We start from the raw sequence: 21,661 nt of genomic DNA, 5'->3' as shown, positions 1-21,661 counted from the left end.
TTAAAAAAAAATTTACTGTGTTTTGGTGTGTGTTGTAAATCTCTGGAAAATGCAGCTTAGCAAACAGTAGGGCGCATGTTTGAAATTATGTAAAAATAAGGAAAGCGACCCCTTGCCGAGTCCTTCTCACGTACCCAGGATCGGTCAGCTCGTGTTGGCTTGCGTCTACGGAGCAGGAATCCCGGCTCTGACATACCTAGGAAGATGCCCCAGGACACCTGCCTGCTCCAAGGCCCACGCTGCCGGCCGGGGGTCGTAGGCAGCTCATGAATCGCTAAATCCTTCCCCGGAAACATAATGCACTGTATGTTAATTGAATTTAAAGAAAATATATCTTAAGACCACAACAAAGCCTAGGCAATCCGGAGCATACGTAAAATAATACTAAGAACTGGTGTCTGTGGCCCACGTGCCCGCCCCCGGGGACAACGGCCCAGGCTCAGCCTCGGGTCTGCTCTCCACTGAGTGGCTATCAGGTGCGCGCGGGCCCGGCAGACGCAGCCTGGCCTTGACTTGGTCTCCGGGTTGGTAAAGGCTTGCTTTCGGGGACAAATGTGAATGAAGCGCGCGTGCCGGTCGGTCGTGCCTCTTACGGCGCCGCTGGAGTGTTCGGGCGACCGGCACCGGCGTCCGCCGCGGGCGGGGACGCGCAGCTCGGCTCCGAGCCCCCGCCTGCAGCAGCCCGCGGCCTGCAGACCGCCTGGACCCCACGGCGCACGCGCCCAGCGGAAGGAGGAAGTGCGTCAGCGTCAACGCCAGCCTCCGGGAGACCCCGCCCCTCGGCGCGCCCCGGGGCATCTTGGCTCCCGGCGTGCCCTGCGCCGCCCGGGGCTCCCGGGAGCGCGCGCAGAGAGGCGTCCCGGAAGGCGGAAGTGCGGCGGCTTCCGGTCGGCGTGGCCGTGCGCGCGGTGACCGGCCTCCGAGTGTCCCGGTGAGTCCTGTGCTGCCCGCGCCCGGTGGGGGGGTCTCGTCGCGGGCCTGGGCCGTGTGGGGGCGGGGCGGGGACCGGCGCCTCCTGCGCTCTCGGTGGTGGCCCTCGGGCTCCGTGCGACGTGGGGCCCTCCTGTGTCGGTCGTCTCGCCCGGGCGAGCCCGGGGCCGCGGCGTGGTTTGCCGCAGCCGTCCCGGCCCTGGCCCGTCGAAGCGCTGCGTCGTTGCCGACGGGGGAGCACACTGAGGGGTCAGCTGGCGTCCCTCACCGTCCCTCCGCCCAGCGCATGCGCACTGCGTCGGGCGCCTCGGTCGCCGAGGCCGGAAAGCGCTCCGCGCCCTCAGGTCGTAACACCTACTGAGAAGGGAGCGGGAGGGTAAGGGTGATGGGGCGGTGGGGCGGGGGCCAGGGAAGCCCTCTCCCAGGAGGGAAGGGAGGAGCAGGCGCGACGGACACCGCCGGGCACAGGAGCCTAAGTGCGCAGGCTGTGCACTTGTGAATTTTTTTTATTTAATTTTCTTTTCTTTTTTTTTTTTTTTTTTTTTTTCCAAAATCGTGCCTTGATGTTTTCTGTAAGTGCTCGGTTGTGTGTAATGTATTGCATTTTATTTATTATTTATTTTTAAATGTTTTTGATCCCTCAGAGGGGGAAGAGTTCAGTCTTGATTTGCCTTTCTGAGGGAAAAAAACAAAAACAAAACTTTGACCATGGCAACAGCATTCCTGATAATATAAAAAGCCACACTGAGAAAAGCTGAAAGTTCATCTTTGCTTTGTCTTCCAGTTTTGTCCACAGTGAGTGGTGCCGTTATGAACTTTACTTTGCCCACCACAACCTCTTCCATGAAACTTTTTTTTTTTTAAGATTTTATTTATTTATTCATGAGAGACACAGAGAGAGGCAGAGACACAGGCAGAGGGAGAAGCAGGCTCCATGCAGGGAGCCTGATGTGGGACTCGATCCCGGGACTCCAGGATCACCCCTGGGCTGAAGGCAGGCACCAAACCACTGAGCCACCCAGGGATCCCCAAAAGTTCTGATTACATAATTTTTACCCTAACCCTCGAGGCAGAGACAGGCAGAGGGAGAAGCAGGCTCCCTGCAGGGAGCCTGACCTGGGACTCGATCGCGGGACCCCAGGATCACACCCTGGGCTGAAGGCAGATGCTAAACCGCTGAGCCACCCAGGCTGCCCCATAATGTAGTTTTTGACATATGTATACAAAGATCCATCAGCACAATCAAGATAATGTAAATCTCTCCCAAAAGCCTTCCTCCAAACTTTTTATAATCCCTGTAATCCCCTCTTCTCAAATCCCCACTCTGTCCCTAGGTTGTCACTGATTGAACTTTTTTCAGATGTAAATGGTACTTGGGGATGAGATGGAGCTTGGAGCATGTGGTGAGACCTAGTTGAAGGAAGCAGGGCTAGGGCACAGATACCCATGTAGATCATGACTATGAGGTGGGATGTCATTAAAGAATTCCATGAAAGAATGGAAAGCTCTTAAGTTTTTAAAAGTTCACACTACGAGCACCTGGGTGGCCTAGTTGGTTAAGCATCCGACTCTTAATTTCAGCTCAGGTCGTGATCTCAGGAGGTTGAGCCCTGCATCAGGCTCCACACTCAGTATGGAGCCTGTTAAGATTCTCTCTCTCCCTGTGCCCCTCCCCCTGCTGGCGCACTCAGTCTCTCTTTAAAATATATATATAAATATATATAAATTAAAAAATATATATATTTTAAAGATGTTACTTATTTAATAGAGAAAAAGTAAAAGCAGAAGGGGCAACAGGCAGGGGGAGAAGCAGACTCCCTGCTGAGGGAGGAAGCCCGATGTGGGGCTCGATTCCAAAACTATTCCAAGACGATGGGATCATGACCTGAGCCGAAGGCAGATGCTTAATTGACTAAGCCACCCAGGTGCCCCAGCACAAAAAAAAATTTTTATAGCTTGGGCTAACCGCCTTGTGGAGGATTTAGGGCTGGAGCTAACAGGTGAGGAATAGCAGGATGGAAATAAGACAAGTTTAAAGTAACTAGATTGAACTGAGGGGAGGACAATGAGGAAGACGGGTGGGATGTCCTATAGGCTTGGAGGAAATCGAGTTTAAAAATATTTATTAAAAAATATATATATATATTTATAAAAACATGTTGGGGGCGCCTGGGTGGCTCAGTCAGCTAAGTCAGACTCTTGATCTTAGCTCAGGTCTTGATCTCAGAGTCCTGAGCTCGAGCCCCACGTGGAGCCTACCTAAAAAAATACAAATAAAACCATTTTGTGATTTGTAAGTTGTTGCATGAATGTAAGGTGATGATGCTCTTTGCATCTGGGGGTAAGTCAGATTCCTTCATCTTGTGTGGAAACCCCAGGAGCTTTCAGAGTTGGCTTGACTTAGAGTTTGCCAGTGACCACAGGGAGTTTGATTTTGTGCTCTCATTATTTACTGGCTGTATAGGCCATGTTGATCCTCACATACTTTGTTCATTATACCATCGTAAATCATAAACAGAGTGAACAGTTTGCCCTTCCATCGGTTTGTGTTTTGTTTTTTTTGTGTGTTTTGTTTTGTTTTTGTTTTTTTTAAGAAGGGTTTTTTTTTTTTTTAATTTTTATTTATTTATGATAGTCACAGAGAGAGAGAGAGAGGCAGAGACATAGGCAGAGGGAGAAGCAGGCTCCATACACCAGGAGCCCGATGTGGGATTCGATCCCGGGTCTCCAGGATCGCGCCCTGGGCCAAAGGCAGGCGCCAAACCGCTACGCCACCCAGGGATCCCTCGGTTTGTGTTTTATACTGATAACTTTTGACTGGGTTTTCCAAGGACTTGCCCTTCTTTTTTTAATAGTAAATTTTTTTGCTTTTGTATATGTATTTCTGCTAGCTTTCCAGGTAACATGGCTAAAAGCTTACGGAGTAAGTGGAAAAGGAAGATGCGTGCGGAAAAGAGAAAAAAGAATGCCCCAAAGGAACTCAGCAGACTAAAGAGTATTCTTAAAATGGATAGTGATGTTTTAATGAAAGATGTTCAAGAGATAGCCACCGTGGTGATACCCAAACATTGTCAAGAGCAAACTCTGTGTGTAGTACAAGATGAAAAAGGTGAGTTTATGTGCTTCGTTTTAAAAATAATAATTCTATTCATTTCCTTTTGTGACTCCTTTTCCCTTTTTTGACTATCCTCCGTTCTTTCCTGCACATACTTCCCTATGAACCTCCTGCCATGTCCATATAATTCTTTGAAGGCTTAGAGTGCTGCTAGAGATTCTGTGCTAAACTATTTATTTATTTACTTATTTATTTTAAAGATTTCATTTATTTATTCATGAGGGACACAGAGAAGCAGAGACACAGGCAGAGGGAGAAGCAGGCTCCCTGCAGGGAGACCGATTTCGGGACTCGATCCCAGGACTCCAGGACGACGCCCTGGGTGGAAGGCAGACAGACGCTCAACCACTGAGTCCCCCAGGTGTCCCTGTGCTAAACTATTTTAAAGCCGGTTCATGTGAATAGGCATATTCTGAGCTACTCAGAGTGTGCCTTTGGTGCTTATACAATATCCTGAGTGCCTCAGAAATAGATAGTACAACAGGAGTAGACAAATGTAGATGTATCCTCATTGGGAAGGTACACTATTCAGTTAGGGACTAGGCAAGATAGGTCTCTCTTCATTTTATCTTTCACAAGATCTAGTTCCCATTCAAAGAATCCTTATATGCCACTAAGTTATTTTCCTGAAAAATCAAGGTTTTCCTGTATGTGATTTTGAAAGATTCTAGGTATCTCTGTCGTAATCACAGTCTAAAGTTGGAGGCCTGTATGTTACTAGCTTCAGCACAGGAAAAGACTCATTGGTTTTCACATCCTCATAGAACAGTTTGGCAGCAAACTGAAATAAGCGTACGTAATAATCAGGCTCTTAAAATAGAAGTATATTTGTGTGGTGTTCAGTGCAAGGAAGAGAGTGGTGATCCTCAGTCTCGCAATCCTAGATACTTTCCCTCTTGCTGATATTCCCTCAAAGGTCAGTTCCTCCCCTTGTGTTCTGAATCTTCTCCATTCCCAGGGGCTGTACTCACGCATCCTGCTTATCGGTCTCTCTTCTCCACTGGGTCATTCAAACAGGATAAATGTGTTCTGGAATGTCCATTCTCAAAAAACAAAAACAAAAAAACCATGTCTACATGTTTCCCCTTATTTCGTTTCTTTCAACTGACTACCCAGTTTCTTAAGCTTCAAACCTAGTAGTTACTTTGATCTCTCTCATCTCCCACTTCTAAACCATTAGCACATCTTGAATCTTTTATTTTTTTTTTAATTTTTTATTTATTTATGATAGTCACACACACACAGAGAGAGAGAGAGAGAGGCAGAGACACAGGCAGAGGGAGAAGCAGGCTCCATGCACCGGAAGCCTGACGTGGGATTCGATCCCGGGTCCCCAGGATCGCGCCCTGGGCCAAAGGCAGGTGCCAAACCGCTGCGCCACCTAGGGATCCCCACATCTTGAATATCTCCAAAATAGAGCAGGAATCTGTCCATTTTCCTCCTCCTTTCATGTTTTCACTTTTTTTTTCATGTTTTCACTTTAAAATGACCATTATCTCTTGCTCAAACCAAGGTAGTAGCCTTTTTATTTTTCTCTTCCCCTCTTGCTCCCTTTCAGTTAATTTTTTTGACATACCAACTGGTACAATATCTTTGGAATATTTGGCAAATTATGTTATTCTCTTGCTTAAAACATCTCATTGTCTTTCCGTGTTCTCATCAAAGCCTACCTACCAGGTCCTACTTAACCTGGTTCCATACTTCTTTAAAAAAAGCCACTTAACACAGCTGCAGCTGTTATGCACCTTTGTTATGCTCCCTTCAACAGAACATTGTAAGCTCCGTGACAGCAAGGAGCACACTTGGACCACTATATCCCCAGAACCTACAACAGTATCTAAAATAATCATTCAGGGATGTCTGGGTGGTTCAGTGGTTGAGTGTCTGCCTTTGGCTCAGGTCGTGATCCCAGGGTCCTGGGATCAAGTCCCACACTGGGCTCCCCACAGGAAGCCTGCTTCTCCCTCTGCCTGTGTCTCTGCCTCTCTCTCTATGTCTCTCATGGATAAATAAATAAAATATATTTAAAAAAATAAAAATAATCATTCAACAACTAGTTATTCAATGGCTAATATATAGCAGGCACTATCCTACGTGCTGAGGAAACAATGGTAAATATCAGAGAAATGGCCTCCATGTTGATGGGATTTACATCATATCAGAGGAGACCAAAAGTAACCAAATAAACGAATTAATATAACGTCAGGTCAGGTAGTAGAGATCATGGAAGACTTCGTATACCCTTGTGAGTTACCTGGGAGAGACATTCTGGGCATATCCTTCATAGCCCGGTTGACCCAGCTTCCTGCCAGGTCTTCTATTTAGTGGAGCTGGATCTTTGTTATCTGGATAATCCAGTGTTACCTGGATAAAGAGTGGCAGCTCAGTGTATATCCGGGTTTTTCTTTCTTTTTAATATACTTCTGTTTTTAAGTAAACTACACCCCCAACGTGGGGTTCAAACCCACGACCCCAAGGTGAAGAATCCCATGATCTACCACCTGAACCAGCCAGGAGCCCCTATATCCAGGTTTTCTTTTCTTTTTCTTTTTTTTAAGTTTTGAGTTAAGTAATCTCTACCCCCAGCATGGGGCTTGAACTCAGAATCCTGAGATCAAGAGTCACATGCTTCTCCCACTGAGCCAGCCCAGCACCCCTGTCCAGGTTTTTCATTGTCATCTGCCCATTTCTGCTATCACAAGCTTGTTGCTTACTACTGCACTTCCTTAGACGTGGCCAGCCATTCCTAATAGTTGATTTGCTTCTACGGCCTATCCATTAAAAGTGTGGTTGCACTTAATAGGCTCACCTGTCTTATTTAGCTTAAGAAAGCACTTAATCTGAGAAATGTTCTTATAACTCACATGTGCTCACAGCTATACACTCATTCTTCATGCAGTAGCTCAAACCCGTATATCCTAGATGTTTTCTGTTTAACTTTTATTATTCCAAAGATGGACACTCGTGACATTCTTCAGAAAGTTTCTAAGTGGGACACCCAGGTGGCTCAGTGGTTGAGCATCTGCCTTTGGCCCAGGGCATGATCCTGGGGTCCTGGGATGAGTCCCACATCAGGCTCCCTGTGTGGAGCCTGCTTCTCCCTCTGCCTGTGATCTGCCTCTCTCTCTCTCTCTGTGTCTCTCAGGAATAAATGAATAAAAAGAAAGTTTCTTAGTGACCAAATAGATGACATCTCTAGTTCCTCACAAAACTTGTATCTTTCATGGTTTAGGAATACCTGGGAGCGTGTCCATTGAATGTGCTGTGAGTTTTCAGTGTTAGTCAAAGAACATTCTACAGGAAAAGGATTTGTTCCTTTTGTAGTTTCAGACGACTTTCAATTCTGATGTTCTCATTGCATTAACACGCTTTTTCACAAGATTGTTTCTTCATTCATGAACATTAATAGTTTTCCATCTTTTATTCAGATGACATGAAAATGGAGACTGAAATTAAGAGAAACAAAAAGAGCCTTCTAGACCAGCATGGACAGTACCCCATATGGATGAACCAGAGGCAAAGGAAAAGGCTAAAGGCAAAGCGAGAAAAAGGGAAGGGGAAAAGCAAAGCCAAAGCAGCAAAGGCAGCAAAGGGTTTGGCTTGGTAGACTCTTAAACACCTGAAAAATCCTACGCGGGACTGGTCTTTGATTAGAATGTATACACGGATTTCAACTTCACCAAATGAAAACTTGGTTTCCGTATTTAACTTGGCCTTGCTCTTCAATACAAACCCAACTTAACTCCTCAAATTTGTTTTGGGAGCTTGAATAAAATATTTTTTTGATGAATGAAAGCTACACTGATATTTTAACTGGATGCTGTCCATTGTGCAGGGATTCTCAGACATTACTATTCTATCAAGTGCTATTGTGGTTGTAACTGGTCTTAGTAAAGATTTCTAAAAGAAGATATACTGACACGTTTGAGGTAATTCTGGTTTAGAGAAAACTTTTACACAATTTAAAGTATAAAGTCAGTGGATCTTTTAAATACTACTTGTTTGGAGTTTTGATTTTGTTTAATTGAGAATAAAAGATATTTTGTCTAGATCTTGAAGAGCTTTTTCTTTTATCTATCCTTAAGGCTTTCTAGTAGTAGAGAAGACCACCTTCCTCAATTAAAATGTTAAAAAAAAAATCTTAAGGTTTTTGGTAGAATATTAACGTCTACAAATTGGTATGCTCCATCTTTTTAGGAGTTAGAACATCCTGGGAACTAGTTCAGTGTTCTTTAGTTTTTATCTGATGTAGCCAGCCTAACATAACACAGTATTCCCCAGAGTATGTTTCTCAGAATCCATTTTTCTGAATGCAGGGTGAGAAATACATTTCATACGTCAATTTGGGAAATGGTGCATGCTTGAAGATCCACAAAAAGTATTAATTAGCTCAGCATAGTGTTCTAGAGATCTAACAGTAAAAAAACCTATTCAACTTTGACTCTTTCAAACTAGTGTTCTGAAGAAAAATATACTGTTGGAACTGCTGGTAAGATGCAATGCTTTTCGTTAAGTCCATCTTGCTACAGTTCACTAATTTCACTCTTACTTAAATTTATTTATTTAAAAGATTTTATTTATTTGAAAGATAGCGACAGAGCACAATTGGGCAGGAAAGGGAGAAGAAGCAAGTTCCCCACTGAGCAGGGAGCCCAACACAGGGCTCTATCCCAGGACCCCAAGATCATGATGTGAGCCCAAGGCAGATTGATGCTAAGCCAGCTGAGCTCCCTTACATTTATTTTTGTTAAGCAATTTAAACTTTGTATTCCCTCTGCAATTTTACTGTAGTTCTGTTCTGTTACATGTTCATCTGTTAACTATCCTTATATGTTCACTGGTATACATCGGGTCCCTATTGTGTGCTAGGAACTTTTCGTGCACAGGACCTAAGGAAGGAGACTGAGGAGGTTTTGACCTTACGGGCATCTACTCACAAGAGGCTGTTAGCTTCAGAGGAAAATCAAGTTAAAAGTGAAAATCTATTTGAATAAGGTCACTTAAGTCATCAAGTCACAGATTTATGGCAGGCACAGTGCTAGGCTGTGACACCATACAGAGAGAAGTAGGAGGACATGACCTCTAAGTCTTTAAGGAGATGTGATTCTGTAAAATTTCATACCAATAAAATATTAAAATTATGTAATAGACTTGTCAGTTTACTCAGTGATTAGTTCACCTAAAGCCTGGTGGATAATTTTTAAATACTTAAAATTGTTTTCTCAAAAGAACCTGATAGAAAATAGTTGGAAAATAAATGTTATCCATGGCCTTTTTTTGCTTTCTGGTCTAGTTATGAACTACAGATAGTTTGTGAGGAAAAAGCAAATACATAAATGTGTATCCGTGAAACAAAGTTGCTAACATGAAGCCAGTGACCATATCAGCCTAAATGTACTAGGTTACTTACTTTTTATTCCATCATAGGAATTGACTGCATTAGTGATGTTGCATAGTTGGTGCTTACCTAAAATGTAGCAGCACTGGCTGGTATTTGGTAGCTGGATTTTCTTTGAGATCAGAGGCCAGTGCCAGGGATATGGTCATGTTCTCTTTGGCTGATAACTTCTAATTTGACACCAATGATGAGATTTGAGCTCTCATCCAAGGCCTCCATGTTAAGATGCTCATGTAACGTATGTCCAGTTATGATACTGGTCTATTCAGGATTTTGCTTAACAAAACACTGTTGAAATGCTTACTTGGGAAACATGCTCTCAAATGTCCGATGGCCTCTCAAAAAGATGGCTTTTTTTTTTTTTTTTTTTTTTTTAAGATTTATTCATGAGAGACACTGAGAGAGAGAGGCAGAGACACAGGCAGAGGGAGAAGCAGGCTCCATGCAGGAGCCCAACATGGGACTCAAACCCGGGACTCCAGGATCACACCCTGGGCTGAAGGCAGATGCTCAACTGCTGAGCCACCCAGGGATCCCAAAAAGATGGCTATTAAAGAGAAATTGCCTTGCACTGGTGTAACGGGTCTCTGAGGCCTCCTGAACTATACTGCCAGCAAGATCTTCCCACCTCCAAAGTTTGGCAGGGAATTTAGACTGACATTCCAAAATGAATGCAGGGGTACAGTCACTTCTTTGTTGCTTTATTCTTTAAGGTCATACATTTAGTGTAGCATAGTCTTTTAATCTTTTAAGTGATTCGCTTATCTTTTTGAAATTTGTAGTTTACTTAACTCATGTTTCCCAGAGAATCGTAAAACCACCAGATGGAGCTCACGCTAAGCACCAAATAATTTTTGGGATTAAGAGTGGGCTAAAAACACAGTAGGAATTGAATATGACATTCTATTTTTGTTTTTTAAGAAATTAAATTTTAAAATAAGGACAATCAAGATCATTTTCATTTATTTGTTATTAAATAGGCCTTGGTCTATGTTATTTAATCCTAAACTCTCCAAAGTATAACTCATTTACTCCTCCCAACAATACCTATTTTTGGTTCAATCCATTGTGCAGTCTCAGGATTTATGGACCTTTTCTCAAATTTCAGCCTAACACAGACATGGAGCTCCGTAGGTGGTTCTCCCGTAGAATGGGCTGACCTAGTTCTAAAGGTGTGGCCCACAGTCCATGGTGCCAGAGCTCCCAACCAGAGAAGTCATGGGAACTGCAACTGAAACTCTAAGGCAGAGTCAAGTTAGTGGTTTTGAGCACATCTTTTTTTTTTTTTTTTCCTGGTGTCACACTGATGTAGATATTCTTTTTTCCTCCACTAGTTCATGTGCTGCCTAGAATAAATATGCAGCAGAATATATTTGCTTCTTAGGAAATTTGGGTATTTTGAATGTGTAGATTTATATGTCTGGGGTATGATTTCCGGGAGTTGGAGAATGAAGAATAACTGGCTCTATATAAACCATGCCTTGGTTTATATATCTGAAACGGGTGGTTTGTGACCATGAGGGTTAGGGATGTATAGGTTAGATCAGTGAAGTGCTGGCCACAAAATAAATGGGAGGAATCCAAAGAGATATCAAGGAATTCTCAAATGTATAAATACTGCAATTGAGAAGCGAATGTTGGGCTGTTGGCTAAGCTTACTAGCTAAGTGACAGGTGTCTAGATGCCACCTGGCAGAGCGATGGAAATTCGTGCTGGCCACAAGATAGAAACCCTTTTCCCTGGAAGGCCATTGCAGCAGACACATACTAATCTTACAAGGAAATGTTGGTGGGGAGGGGTGTATATGGAGCGCTGCTAAGTGCTCATGCCAGGTCAAAGGCCACTCTGCTGTTCCAGGGCCCTGTGAGCTAGCAGGAGAGCCAGGGCCAGATTTTGTGTCTACTTATTAAAAAGAACCCTAAATTTTGTGGTTGAATGCCAAGTGTTGTCACCTGCTTTATTTTTTTAAAGCTCTTATTAATTTATTCATGAGACAGAGAGGCAGAGACACAGGCAGAGGGAGAAGCAGGCTCCATGCAGGGAGCCCGACGTGGGACTAGATCCCGGGACTCCAGGATCAGGCCCTGGGCGGAAGGCAGACGCTCAAACGCTGAGCCACCTGGGCGTCCCATGTTGTCACCTACTTTATTTAGAACAGGAGAAAAACGTGATGTCAAGTAAGACTGATTTGGCAAAGTGATGGTAATGCTAACAGCCAACATTGAGGGAATGTCGTGTTAAATGCTTCACTCATATTATTTAATCCTTGATGCTGTGGGATCGATACTCTTCTCCCAATTTTCAGATGAGAAAGGAGCTCTGAAGAGGTGAGGGTGGTTGCTCGAAGCTAGCGCACCTATGAAGGTGGAGCCAGGCTGCCCTCGACTGCAGAACGAGTGCCCCCGATGGGACGCTTCAGAGAGCCGTACCTTGGCTCAATCTAAGGAAGAACCTTCACCGAAATGGAACACGGAGCCCCGAGTAGCCTTTGAGGTACCATCCCGACCAACGGTGACCAGCCATGTGGTAGGAACAGAGCAGAACAGATTCAAACACTGTACCTGGAAATTGAGTTGAAAGCTGCTAAAGTCCTTTTTAGGTAAGCAATGCCTTGCAGGAAGTTGTGTCTGAAATGTGTTGTGCTTATTTCACTCTTTTTGTACTCTTCTGGTGCTACGTGATTACGGACTTACGTCTCTTCTTTGGTGGAAATAACAAAATCTGAAATCTTAAATTTGTTAATGTTGTTAAGTCTGGTATTTATTCCTCTGCGTTCCACTTTAAAGTATGGAAGAACTTTATAAACATCTGCTTTAAACCATGAATGGGGTAAAGTTCTTCGCATTTTAATTTCAAGAATGGCATAGTTTTACAATACATTGTTTATAATATGCAGAATGTATTTAGTTTCCCCGAGCGATGACTTGCCCTGGCATTGTGCTATCTTATGAAACACTTTCTCACTCTCACATTGTGTCTCTATAGTTTTCAATATGAGTGAAACCTTTAAATAGTCTTAGTTGGGTGTTGTGTATCACTGTACAGTAACTGCTAGTACATATGGTATTTCTGATCCGTGTAATAAAGTACATTTGTCATGTATCTTGTGATCTGCATACCTTTCAGCTGTTACTTCATAAATCTGTTCCATCGGAGAACTGCTTTGTACAGCAATGGTTGAAGCTGCTTTTAATAAACTAATATTTTGTGTCTTTTATATGTAATCAACGGGGAGTATTATAGACTTGTGCCTCTGTGGAGAAACATTCCACTAAACTTCTTTTCTCTTGACAATAATGGGGGAAAAAAATAGCTTGGGAAAAGCACAGATGTTCAAGAACACATGTGGTTTGCTCCTAAGAGTCAACTGGAGATCTTCTGTATTGCTCCAAGTTTTTGTTTGTTTGTTTGCTTTGGTTCTTAATGCTGTGGAGAAGAAAGAGTTTGAGATACGTGGTGGCGGCGTGGGGGGCAGCTACACATCTGAGTGAGAGGCCAACATGGGGTGCTATTTGTCAAAATCCTAAAATGCCCACACCTCACACAAAGAGGCGATATTCTTGAGCAGAGCTGTAGGCATTTGGCCAGAGATTGGTCATTCCCGCGTGCTTCCCTGCTCAGACATAAACATTTCTGCCCTAGTTTTTGTCTTTGTTCTGCCCCAAACTTCCAACTGATGGTATCTTCACCAAAGCAGAGGTGTTTAATAATTCAGGTAATCCCCTGGGTACTTGGATAGGCGCTATTGTGTTTCCTTAGCCCTAGAAATTCGCTCAGGGAGTCGGCTCTCCACACCCTAAGCAACGGGTTATCGGTGACTGTATGGGAACATATTCTTGCAGAATGCTAGAGAGAGGGAAGCTACATGCCTTAGGTCAAGTTGGTATGGAGGTTCTGCGTGGAGCCTATGAATCTTTACGAAGAGTTGCCATAAAGAGAATGGGAACCAGCTGTTCCAAATCTCCACTGACGAAACGGGTTTTAACTGTAGCAGAAGGGATTTGGGTTAAATGGAAAGAAGAACTTCCTGAATGTGAGTGTTATTTAAAGCCAAGTATGGATTGCAAAGAAGCTGTTGAGTTGTCTCTGGAGGAGAGAGCGCATGCTAGGGAAAGGAATGGAAGGGGGCGAGAGTGGGAGCCCTCCCCACCCCTTACTCGAGATGGTTTAAATGTAACTCTGCCCAGTACCTAAGGTATGAGGGTTTTATTCTCTTTTCTCACACTCACATCTCAGGTTATGAGGCTTAGAAGGTCTGATCTGAAGAACACACTTCAGTCATTGGAACTTAAGATGCCAGAGGACCCCGAGGTCTGGGTGTCCTTTAGGTATAATTCTTAATTGGAAGGAAATGCTAAGGTGTGACCAATGGATGAGGAAGTTGACCCATGGTTAATTTTCCACCCTTGTCATTTAAAGACCAGTGTACACACTGAGTTCACGGCGTGCCAGGGAGGAATTTGACACTGAGAAATTCCCAGAAGGACAAGTGGTTGGTAGGCTGAGACCACTGGGCTTGGGATGGGTTGGAGGTCTGGGGAGCAGATACGGCCACCATGTCATGGCAGGGCCTGTGCTGGCAGATTTTTAAAGATAGAAGTCTCCAGCAAGACCAGAGCTTTAGACCTAACCTGGCACTTTGACTTCCAGAAAATAGAGACTAAGTTCAGGGAAAATGAACCTTTTCTTCTTCCCCACTGGCTGCTACCACCTGCCCCTGAACAGCCCCCCCTTGGCTCCTCCCTTTTCTTTGCATAACCTTGCTTTTAACCTTTTCCTTCAGTCTGTTTTTTTTTGCAAATGACTTTTTTTAAAAAAATGGTTTCATTTAATAAAAGTTTAAAGCTGTGAGTCTGTTTATTTACCTCTTAGGGAACAAAATTCTAAGTTTCATTATAAGTGTTTTTTGTTTATAAATGACTCCTGGTATTTTCCTCTGTGGCCCAGTGACAATAGGAGAAATAGATTTCCGGCTTCTGTGCTGTTTCTCTCCATCTCTTGGTCTTTCTCTTTTCCTCTGTTTGCTCTCTCTCTTTTTTTTTCTTTTTTCTTTCCTATTTCTACACTGTCTTTTTTTGTGTGGGTATTATTCAATCCCTCCTCAGGCTCTAATCACTGTCCTCAGGCTCAAACCACCATCCCTGCTTGGTTCTTTCCTTTCATCCCCGTCTTCTTCTTCCTTATGTTCTTCTTCCTCTTTCGTTTCACCCTCCTCTCCTAACCTTAACTGGAGGCATGAATAGAAAATATGCTCTACAAGGCGGGCAGGCAAATGAGCTGGCCATTTGTTTTTATAAATAAAGTTTTATTGGAACATAGCTACTCTGATTCATATATTGTCTATGATGGCTTTCGTGCTACAGAGGCAGAGCTGAACAGTCATGAGACCCTCTTCTGGCCTGCAAAGCCTAAAATACTTACCATCTAGCCTTTCGAGAAGTTAACTGAGTCTTGCTTTCAAATATTTTTGTGTTAAGTGAAGGTTTTTGTACTTTATCTGGAAATTCAAGTAATTTGGATTGGTTTTTAGATCTCCCATCCCTACTTAGTGAAACTAAATCACCTTTTATATTTGCATGTTTCCCTAAATTTCTTACTTGAAGGCAATGTATCCAAAGGAGGAAAAAAAAAAGCTCCTCCTGACTATCTTAATTTTTTTTTTTTTTTTTTTTTTTATTTATTTATGATAGGCACACAGTGAGAGAGAGAGAGGCAGAGACATAGGCAGAGGGAGAAGCAGGCTCCATGCACCGGGAGCCCGACGTGGGATTCGATCCCGGGTCTCCAGGATCGCGCCCTGGGCCAAAGGCAGGCGCCAAACCGCTGCGCCACCCAGGGATCCCCTCCTCCTGACTATCAAACAAGGTGGGTAACATCAACGGGTTACTGTTTGTGCTGTGTTTGTGTTGAGATGTGTTTCCCACCTTCCACCTCTGGTCTCCTTTTAGTCTTTGGGGGGAAAAATTCCATTGTAAATATTTTTAAAAAATCTAACAGCTAACTTTTAAGTCTGCACACTGTTTTGGGAAGCATTAGATGCTAGAGAAAAGACTGTTTTAATTGAACATGGTCCCTGGAGTACTGGTCCATGGAAAAGCATTCCAACTTGGCTTGATTTGGTGGGTCGTCTGGTTTTTTACACAAATATACTTTTTTTTTATTTTTTTAATTTTATTTATGATAGTCACAGAGAGAGAGAGAGAGAGGCAGAGACACAGGCAGAGGGAGAAGCAGGCTCCATGCACCGGGAGCCTGACGTGGGATTCGATCCCGGGTCTCCAGGATCGTTCCCTGGGCCAAAGGCAGGCGCTAAACCGCTGTGCCACCCAGGGATCCCGACACAAATATACTTTTAGGTTGGTTTCATTTACCTGAAATCAGTACAGATTAAAATAGCCATAGGATTTAAGGTTGGAAAATGTTTTAGAGATCACCTATTTTAACCCTAAGCTTTTCAACAGGAAATCTGAGGTTCTGATTTTCCCAAGATATCAGGAATTCGCCACAGAGTCCAGGAGCCCAAGTCTCTTCATTTTCAGGTCAGGCTTTTTCTAAACCAGAATGTAGCGACAAGGAGCTGTATAAATGCAACCTTCTGGCTAATGTCAAGCTTAACTCGCTTCCTTTGCCCTTTAAATGAAGCGAAGGTGTGTGACTGGTGGTCTTTTCCACAGGTCTACATCTGCTGTGGTTGAGAGCCAAGCCTTTCCCATCGGTGGCCACATCTCTTCGCCTCTCAGGCGGTGCCCCATCTTTTAGTTCAAACAAAACCACAACAAACCATCCTCTTCCCCTCTGCCCCCCATAAAAGGCTGTATTTTTAAAAATGTTTTGGTCTCTACTCTTGTCATCCAACTTGTGCGGTCATCATGTTATTTTCTTTTTAGGACTTTCATTATTTTTTAATAACTTCTATGGTTTATTATAAATTTTATTATTTTTCATATACATAAAAGTAACATGTCTCTGTCGTAAAAAATTAGGAAACCCAGGAAAGTCTCGATGAAATACAATCTTTCATAATCCAAACACTCCGAGAATATACGTCTGTGTGTCTATTCTCATAATGGTCTTAACTGTATAATTTGATATGCTGCTTTATTCATATCATGAGGATTTTTCCCATGCCACTGAAAATTCTTGAAATGTATTCTTCGAAACATTCCCTATTATGTTCTATCTTGTGGGTAAATTGTACATTTTCTTGTTTGCCTGTTTTGGGCGCTAAAATTTTTTTTCAAAAGAAATATTTTGCGATGAAAATATTTCCCAGTAACATTAATGGTCTTACTAATCCTTCTCTGATTATATTTTTGTAGAAGAATTCTAGAAGAGAGGGAACTTTCCTTTTCTTTTTTCTTTTCTTTTCTTTTCTTTTCTTTTCTTTTCTTTTCTTTTCTTTTCTTTCTTTTCTTTTTTCTTTCCTTTCTTTCATGAATTTTCTTAACAAGACTCTCAATGTATTTGCCAGACCTAGACCACTCTCCCAAAGGGCTGAAACGTTGAATTCTTCTGGGAGTGTGTGGCTGCCTGTCTGAGGCACCCGTGAAGGGCTGTAAATTAAACCTTTTAAAACATTCCTTTCAATATGTCACTCTCCAGCTAGGAAACTTCCCATGGCTCCAAGGTCAAATCGAAACTTCTTAGTAAAACTCTTCCATTTCTTCACTTGCAATTGATTTCTCAACCACTGCAATCTGGCCTCTGTCTCCATCTGTCTCCCTGGAGGCATCAAAGAAACAGCCCTGGGCTGGACAAAGTGTCAGGAAATTAGGGTTCAAACCCCAGCCCTGCCACTTCATAGTATGTGACCTTGGGCAAAGAACTTGATTTCTTCGAGCCCTCTTCCTCAGCGTTAAAATGGAAATAATAAAACAGGCATTTGATTTGGGGGGCTTCTATGAGATAATATAGGCAAGAAGTGGTTTTCATCTGCCAATGATGAAATGGTGGGGGGTAGTGTTGTGGAGACTACTCTTGGGGTAATGTGGTAGTTATTGGTGCTGTTCACCAAATATTTCAGATTTCATTTAGGCTTACGGTAGAATTTCACTTCCCCGCCCTGCCTTAATTGGAAGGTGGCCACGTGACTGACTGGCCAACACCCATATGGGTGGAAGTGCCGTGCATGATGTGCATGATGTGCAAACCCTCTCAAGAACTAGCCCTTAGCCAGTCGCTCTCCCCACCTCTGTCCCATGGCAAAGGGCCACTCTGCAGGTAGTTGCTCCTGAACCTGGACCCTGAACAGAGAATGTCAGTGTGGAGAGGAACCCCCAGCCAACCAGCCACGGACATGCACCTTGAGCAAGCTGAGGTTGGGGGTTGCTTGTGATTGTGCTCTCATCAGGTAGGATGAGTCTACTGTTGATCCCTCTTCCTCTGTAGAAGTTGATATTACTGAGGTTCTTTTATTATTTTTATTATTATTAAAGATTTTATTCACTAATTCATGAGAGACACAGAGAGGCAGAGACACAGTCAGAGGGAGAAGCGGGCTCCATGCAAGGAGCCCAATGTGGGACTCGATCCCAGGACCCTGGGATCACGCCCTGAAGCAAAGGCAGGCGCTCAACCACTGACCCACCCAGGCGCCCCAGATATTACTGAGGATCTTGAAGCACTTTTTTCTTTTGTCTCGGTGCCATTACCACTCTTGGGGTTTTCCTCTGTCTCTATCATACCCTTGGGCTCCAGTTCATTTTCTTCCTTCATTTTCCACTTAAACATGGATACAAGATGAGCCTCTGACCTCCTCATCTCCTTTTGGTATATGCTTACTCCTGCCAACTTTATTTACCCTCACAGCTTTCAATATTATGTCTCTTTTAACCTTGTATGCTTGAAAAAGTTTTTCAGTATGAGGATCACTTGGCCTACTCTTTTTTTTTTTTTTTTTTTTAATGCCTTGAGGGCTGGGACTCTAGACTGGAAACAGATGGCCAGCTGGCTCTTCCACTTAGCTACCTGGGAGAGACTTAACCTCTCTGTGCCTCTGTTTCTGCAGTTATCACAGAGGGATAATTGTAGTTCCTACCTCATGGGTGGTTGTGTGGATTAAATAAAATACATGTAAAACACTTCCGGTGCTTGCCTAGTACAGAATAAGCTTAGTAAACACGCTGGTGGTTGTTTTGTTGTCCTATCTTATCTCCCCCCTTCACACCTCAAGTCCTACCTCTAGTTTCTGGTGAGATGTCTTTAGAAGTAGAAACCCTGTAACAAATACCTGTTGCAGGCCTAACATCACATTGATGTCTAACGTCCAGAGTGAAAAATGGGCACCCTTGCCCTAAAGATACTTTGCCCAGAGTTTGCTTTGCCTTTTTAGTTGAATTATTGCCTTTAGGTGGGTCAGGCACTTCTAAGTCGTGTTTTTGTTTTGTTTTGTTTTTAGGATTTTGTTTATTTACTTGAGACAGCACAGAGAGGGGAGAGGCAGACGGAGAGAATCTCAAGTAGACTCCCCACTGAGCAGGGAGACCAATGAGGAGCTTGATCTCAGGACCCTGAGATCATGACCTGAGCTGAAATCAAGAGTCAGAGGCTCAACCACCTGAGCCCCCCAGGTACTGCTAAGTTGTTACAGTAATCTTTATTCCATACTGTTTTATACACAGGTAACTGACTGATCTTGGGAGGAAATCTGCCTTCAGCAAACCTGCTCCACCAATACTCACTAATCTTTCCCTTGCATATTCCAGCTCTATCACTGCCAGGGCACCTTGGTTCCCAATGGTTTTTCTCTTGACTATGTATTTAATTTAATTTTTTTTTTTTTTTACTGTGGCAAAATATACATAACATTTAACCATTGTCAAGTGTACAATTCAGTGGTGTTAAGTACATTCACAATGTTCTGCAACCAACACACACTATCAGTTTCCAGAAATTTTTCACCATCTCAAGCAGAAACTTTGTCCTATTAAACAATAACTCCCCATTCGATCCTCCTCTCAGCCTCCAGCAACCATTATTCTGTTTTCTTCCTATGATTTTGCGTGTTCTGAGTATCCCTCACACATGTGGAATTATACCGTATTTGACCTCCTGTGTCTGGCTTCTTTCACTTTGAGTAATGCTTTCAGGGTCCATCCATATTGTGACATGTGTCAGAGTTTCATTCATTTTAGTGGCTGAATAATATTCTCTTGTATGGATATACCACGTCCACATATTGTTTTTCCACTAAGATGTCGGTGGATAGTCCAGTTATTCTACTATCTTGAAGCGCAATACGGTGCTGGCTCATTCAAGTTCTCCATCTCAGCCAACCTTCCCTTCTTGAAACTCCTTTGTTCGAACCCCTTCGTCTGCCTCAAAGTTATATACTGAATGATGAAAATAATGGGGAAGGAGATCAGGAAGGAGCAGAGAGTTCACACACTATATAAATGTATTAGTGATAGATTTTTAGTTCTCTTTACAAAAAAAAAGTATGATTTTTAAAAAACTACTTGTGGTTAATGATGACAATCCTGCTGTAAGTGTCACATTTTGGGTAGCTGAATATGTAGTTTTTTTCAATCCTTTTTGACTGCTACTGGTAGCTTTTTTTTTGTTTTTGTTTTTTTTTGTTTAGAAAGTTGGTGGTGAGAGATACACGAGCCCCTCCAGGCTGTACTTCTACTGACTTGTGATATTTATTTATTTTGCCTGGTGATTTAACTTCTGAATATGGGGGGTTGGATATCTCATGTCTCTGGCACTATGTTTTAAGTTTCTCCAGGGAGGAGGCCATTCTACAGTTTGGCATAGCCAGATAAAGAACATACATCTCTTAAACGACTTGATGCATATTTGGCTCTCTTTAAAACGTTTCCTTTTACTTTCTGTTTCTTCCAGCAACATCCAAAACAATAGTACGCAGCTAGTAGGCATGCTCTAGTGTACAATTTAACAAATTGGCTAGTCTATTGATTCCAGCTTTTCAGAGTACCTGTTTTTCTTTTTATTTGACACTAGAATATTTGAAATATTCATTCTCCCTGGGGCACCTGGGTGGCTCAGTCAGTTAAGCAGCTGCCTTCTGCTCAGGTCATGATCCCAGGGTTTTGAGATGGAGCCTTGCATCAGGCTCCCTGCTTGGAGAGTTTGCTTCTCCCTCTTCCTCTACTGCTCCTTCTGCTTGTGTGTGTGCGCGCTCTCTCTCTGTCAAATAAATAAATACAAAAATCTTTATAAAACAGATTCATCCTCCCTTAATAACCACTGACATTCTTATTAGGATACATCCGTACTGATCCTGAGCTGTAATACAAAGTTATCAGTTTATGTCGGTCCTACCAATGGAAAAAAAAAAAACAAAATTTCAGGGGCAGAGGATGAAGTTTCTCCTTGCTAAATTTTATTTTTCTCTGTGTTAGTTAGCATCCCTGGTTCATGTACTAAAATATTTTAGTGCTTATTAGAGTATCTTAACTCCCTGAGATTTACCAAGGACAAATGTGATGTTAGTATTATATTGTATTTCATTTCACAGGTTTGTTTCATAACCTCAGTAGTTATTTCTATTTGCAATTCTGTTTCCTTTCTAAATGTGTTAATAAAATGCTTGCATTAAGATTGGCTTGACTCCAGAATCTGATACGGTCATTCTTCAAGTAAGTGATAAAACTTGTGACAGTATAGCACTTGGAGATCTTTGGATGCATCCTAACTATACAAGTGGGGAAACGCTTAGTTCCTTACAGAGTTAAATTAAGGTCAGACCTGGTTTCCGACACGAAGTTCAGATGTATTGGCAGATCCCCATGCTTGCATTTATTATACTGTAATTTGGGGCTTAAAGAGTTATATCCAGTCCATCCCCAACATCTGGATAGTGTTTATAACGATCACATTTGATCCTAATGTAATTTTGTTGGGGAATTCACTAGAATTCCTCTGTTGGCTACGTTACAACTGAACATGAGATCTGCTAAAATATTACCAAAAACTAGTGAATATCCACAGAGAATACAAAAATAGATAGATCTCACTCCCTATCCCCTTTCCCCCCTCCCCCCTGCATCACGCTCATGTATCTGGGCTTCCTTGTCTCCATTGATAAAAATAGGGGTAACGCTTTAACAGCAGCCAACATTTGTCAAGGGTTTTGAACCTTGAGAAACGGAACAGGCACAAAAATCTTTCAGGGATGATTATTGTACACGTGCAACCACAATGGCAGCATCATAGACTCAACAGATATGGATGACATGAGCTTGATGGGGATT

At 42.9% G+C, this 21,661-nt stretch overlaps 1 protein-coding gene and 1 long non-coding RNA gene across 2 annotated transcripts; both read left to right on the top strand.

The window, feature by feature from the left end:
- The first annotated feature begins 777 nt into the window (after window positions 1-777).
- On the top strand, window positions 778-7,840 carry LLPH (LLP homolog, long-term synaptic facilitation factor). The gene is made up of 3 exons (XM_077913716.1): window positions 778-931; window positions 3,822-4,039; window positions 7,474-7,840. The coding sequence occupies exons 2-3, from the start codon at window positions 3,835-3,837 to the stop codon at window positions 7,650-7,652; spliced, it is 384 nt and encodes a 127-aa protein (XP_077769842.1). The 5' UTR covers window positions 778-931; window positions 3,822-3,834; the 3' UTR covers window positions 7,653-7,840.
- A 191-nt stretch (window positions 7,841-8,031) lies between these two features.
- On the top strand, window positions 8,032-21,011 carry LOC144323349 (uncharacterized). The gene is made up of 2 exons (XR_013388763.1): window positions 8,032-12,042; window positions 18,841-21,011. It is a non-coding gene; the product is annotated as an uncharacterized LOC144323349 (long non-coding RNA).
- The last annotated feature ends 650 nt before the right edge of the window (window positions 21,012-21,661 follow it).

This window comes from Canis aureus, chromosome 11, assembly GCF_053574225.1.
Source record: "Canis aureus isolate CA01 chromosome 11, VMU_Caureus_v.1.0, whole genome shotgun sequence".
Lineage (NCBI taxonomy): Eukaryota > Metazoa > Chordata > Mammalia > Carnivora > Canidae > Canis > Canis aureus.
This window is presented reverse-complemented; position numbering and strand designations above follow the sequence as displayed.

Bases quoted from the DNA above. Each gene is read 5' to 3' on its own strand.
- LLPH (XM_077913716.1), top strand. From the start codon at position 3,835: ATGGCTAAAAGCTTACGGAGTAAGTGGAAAAGGAAGATGCGTGCGGAA. The intron at 4,040-7,473 runs GTGAGTTTATGT...TCTTTTATTCAG, and splicing joins TGTAGTACAAGATGAAAAAG to ATGACATGAAAATGGAGACT.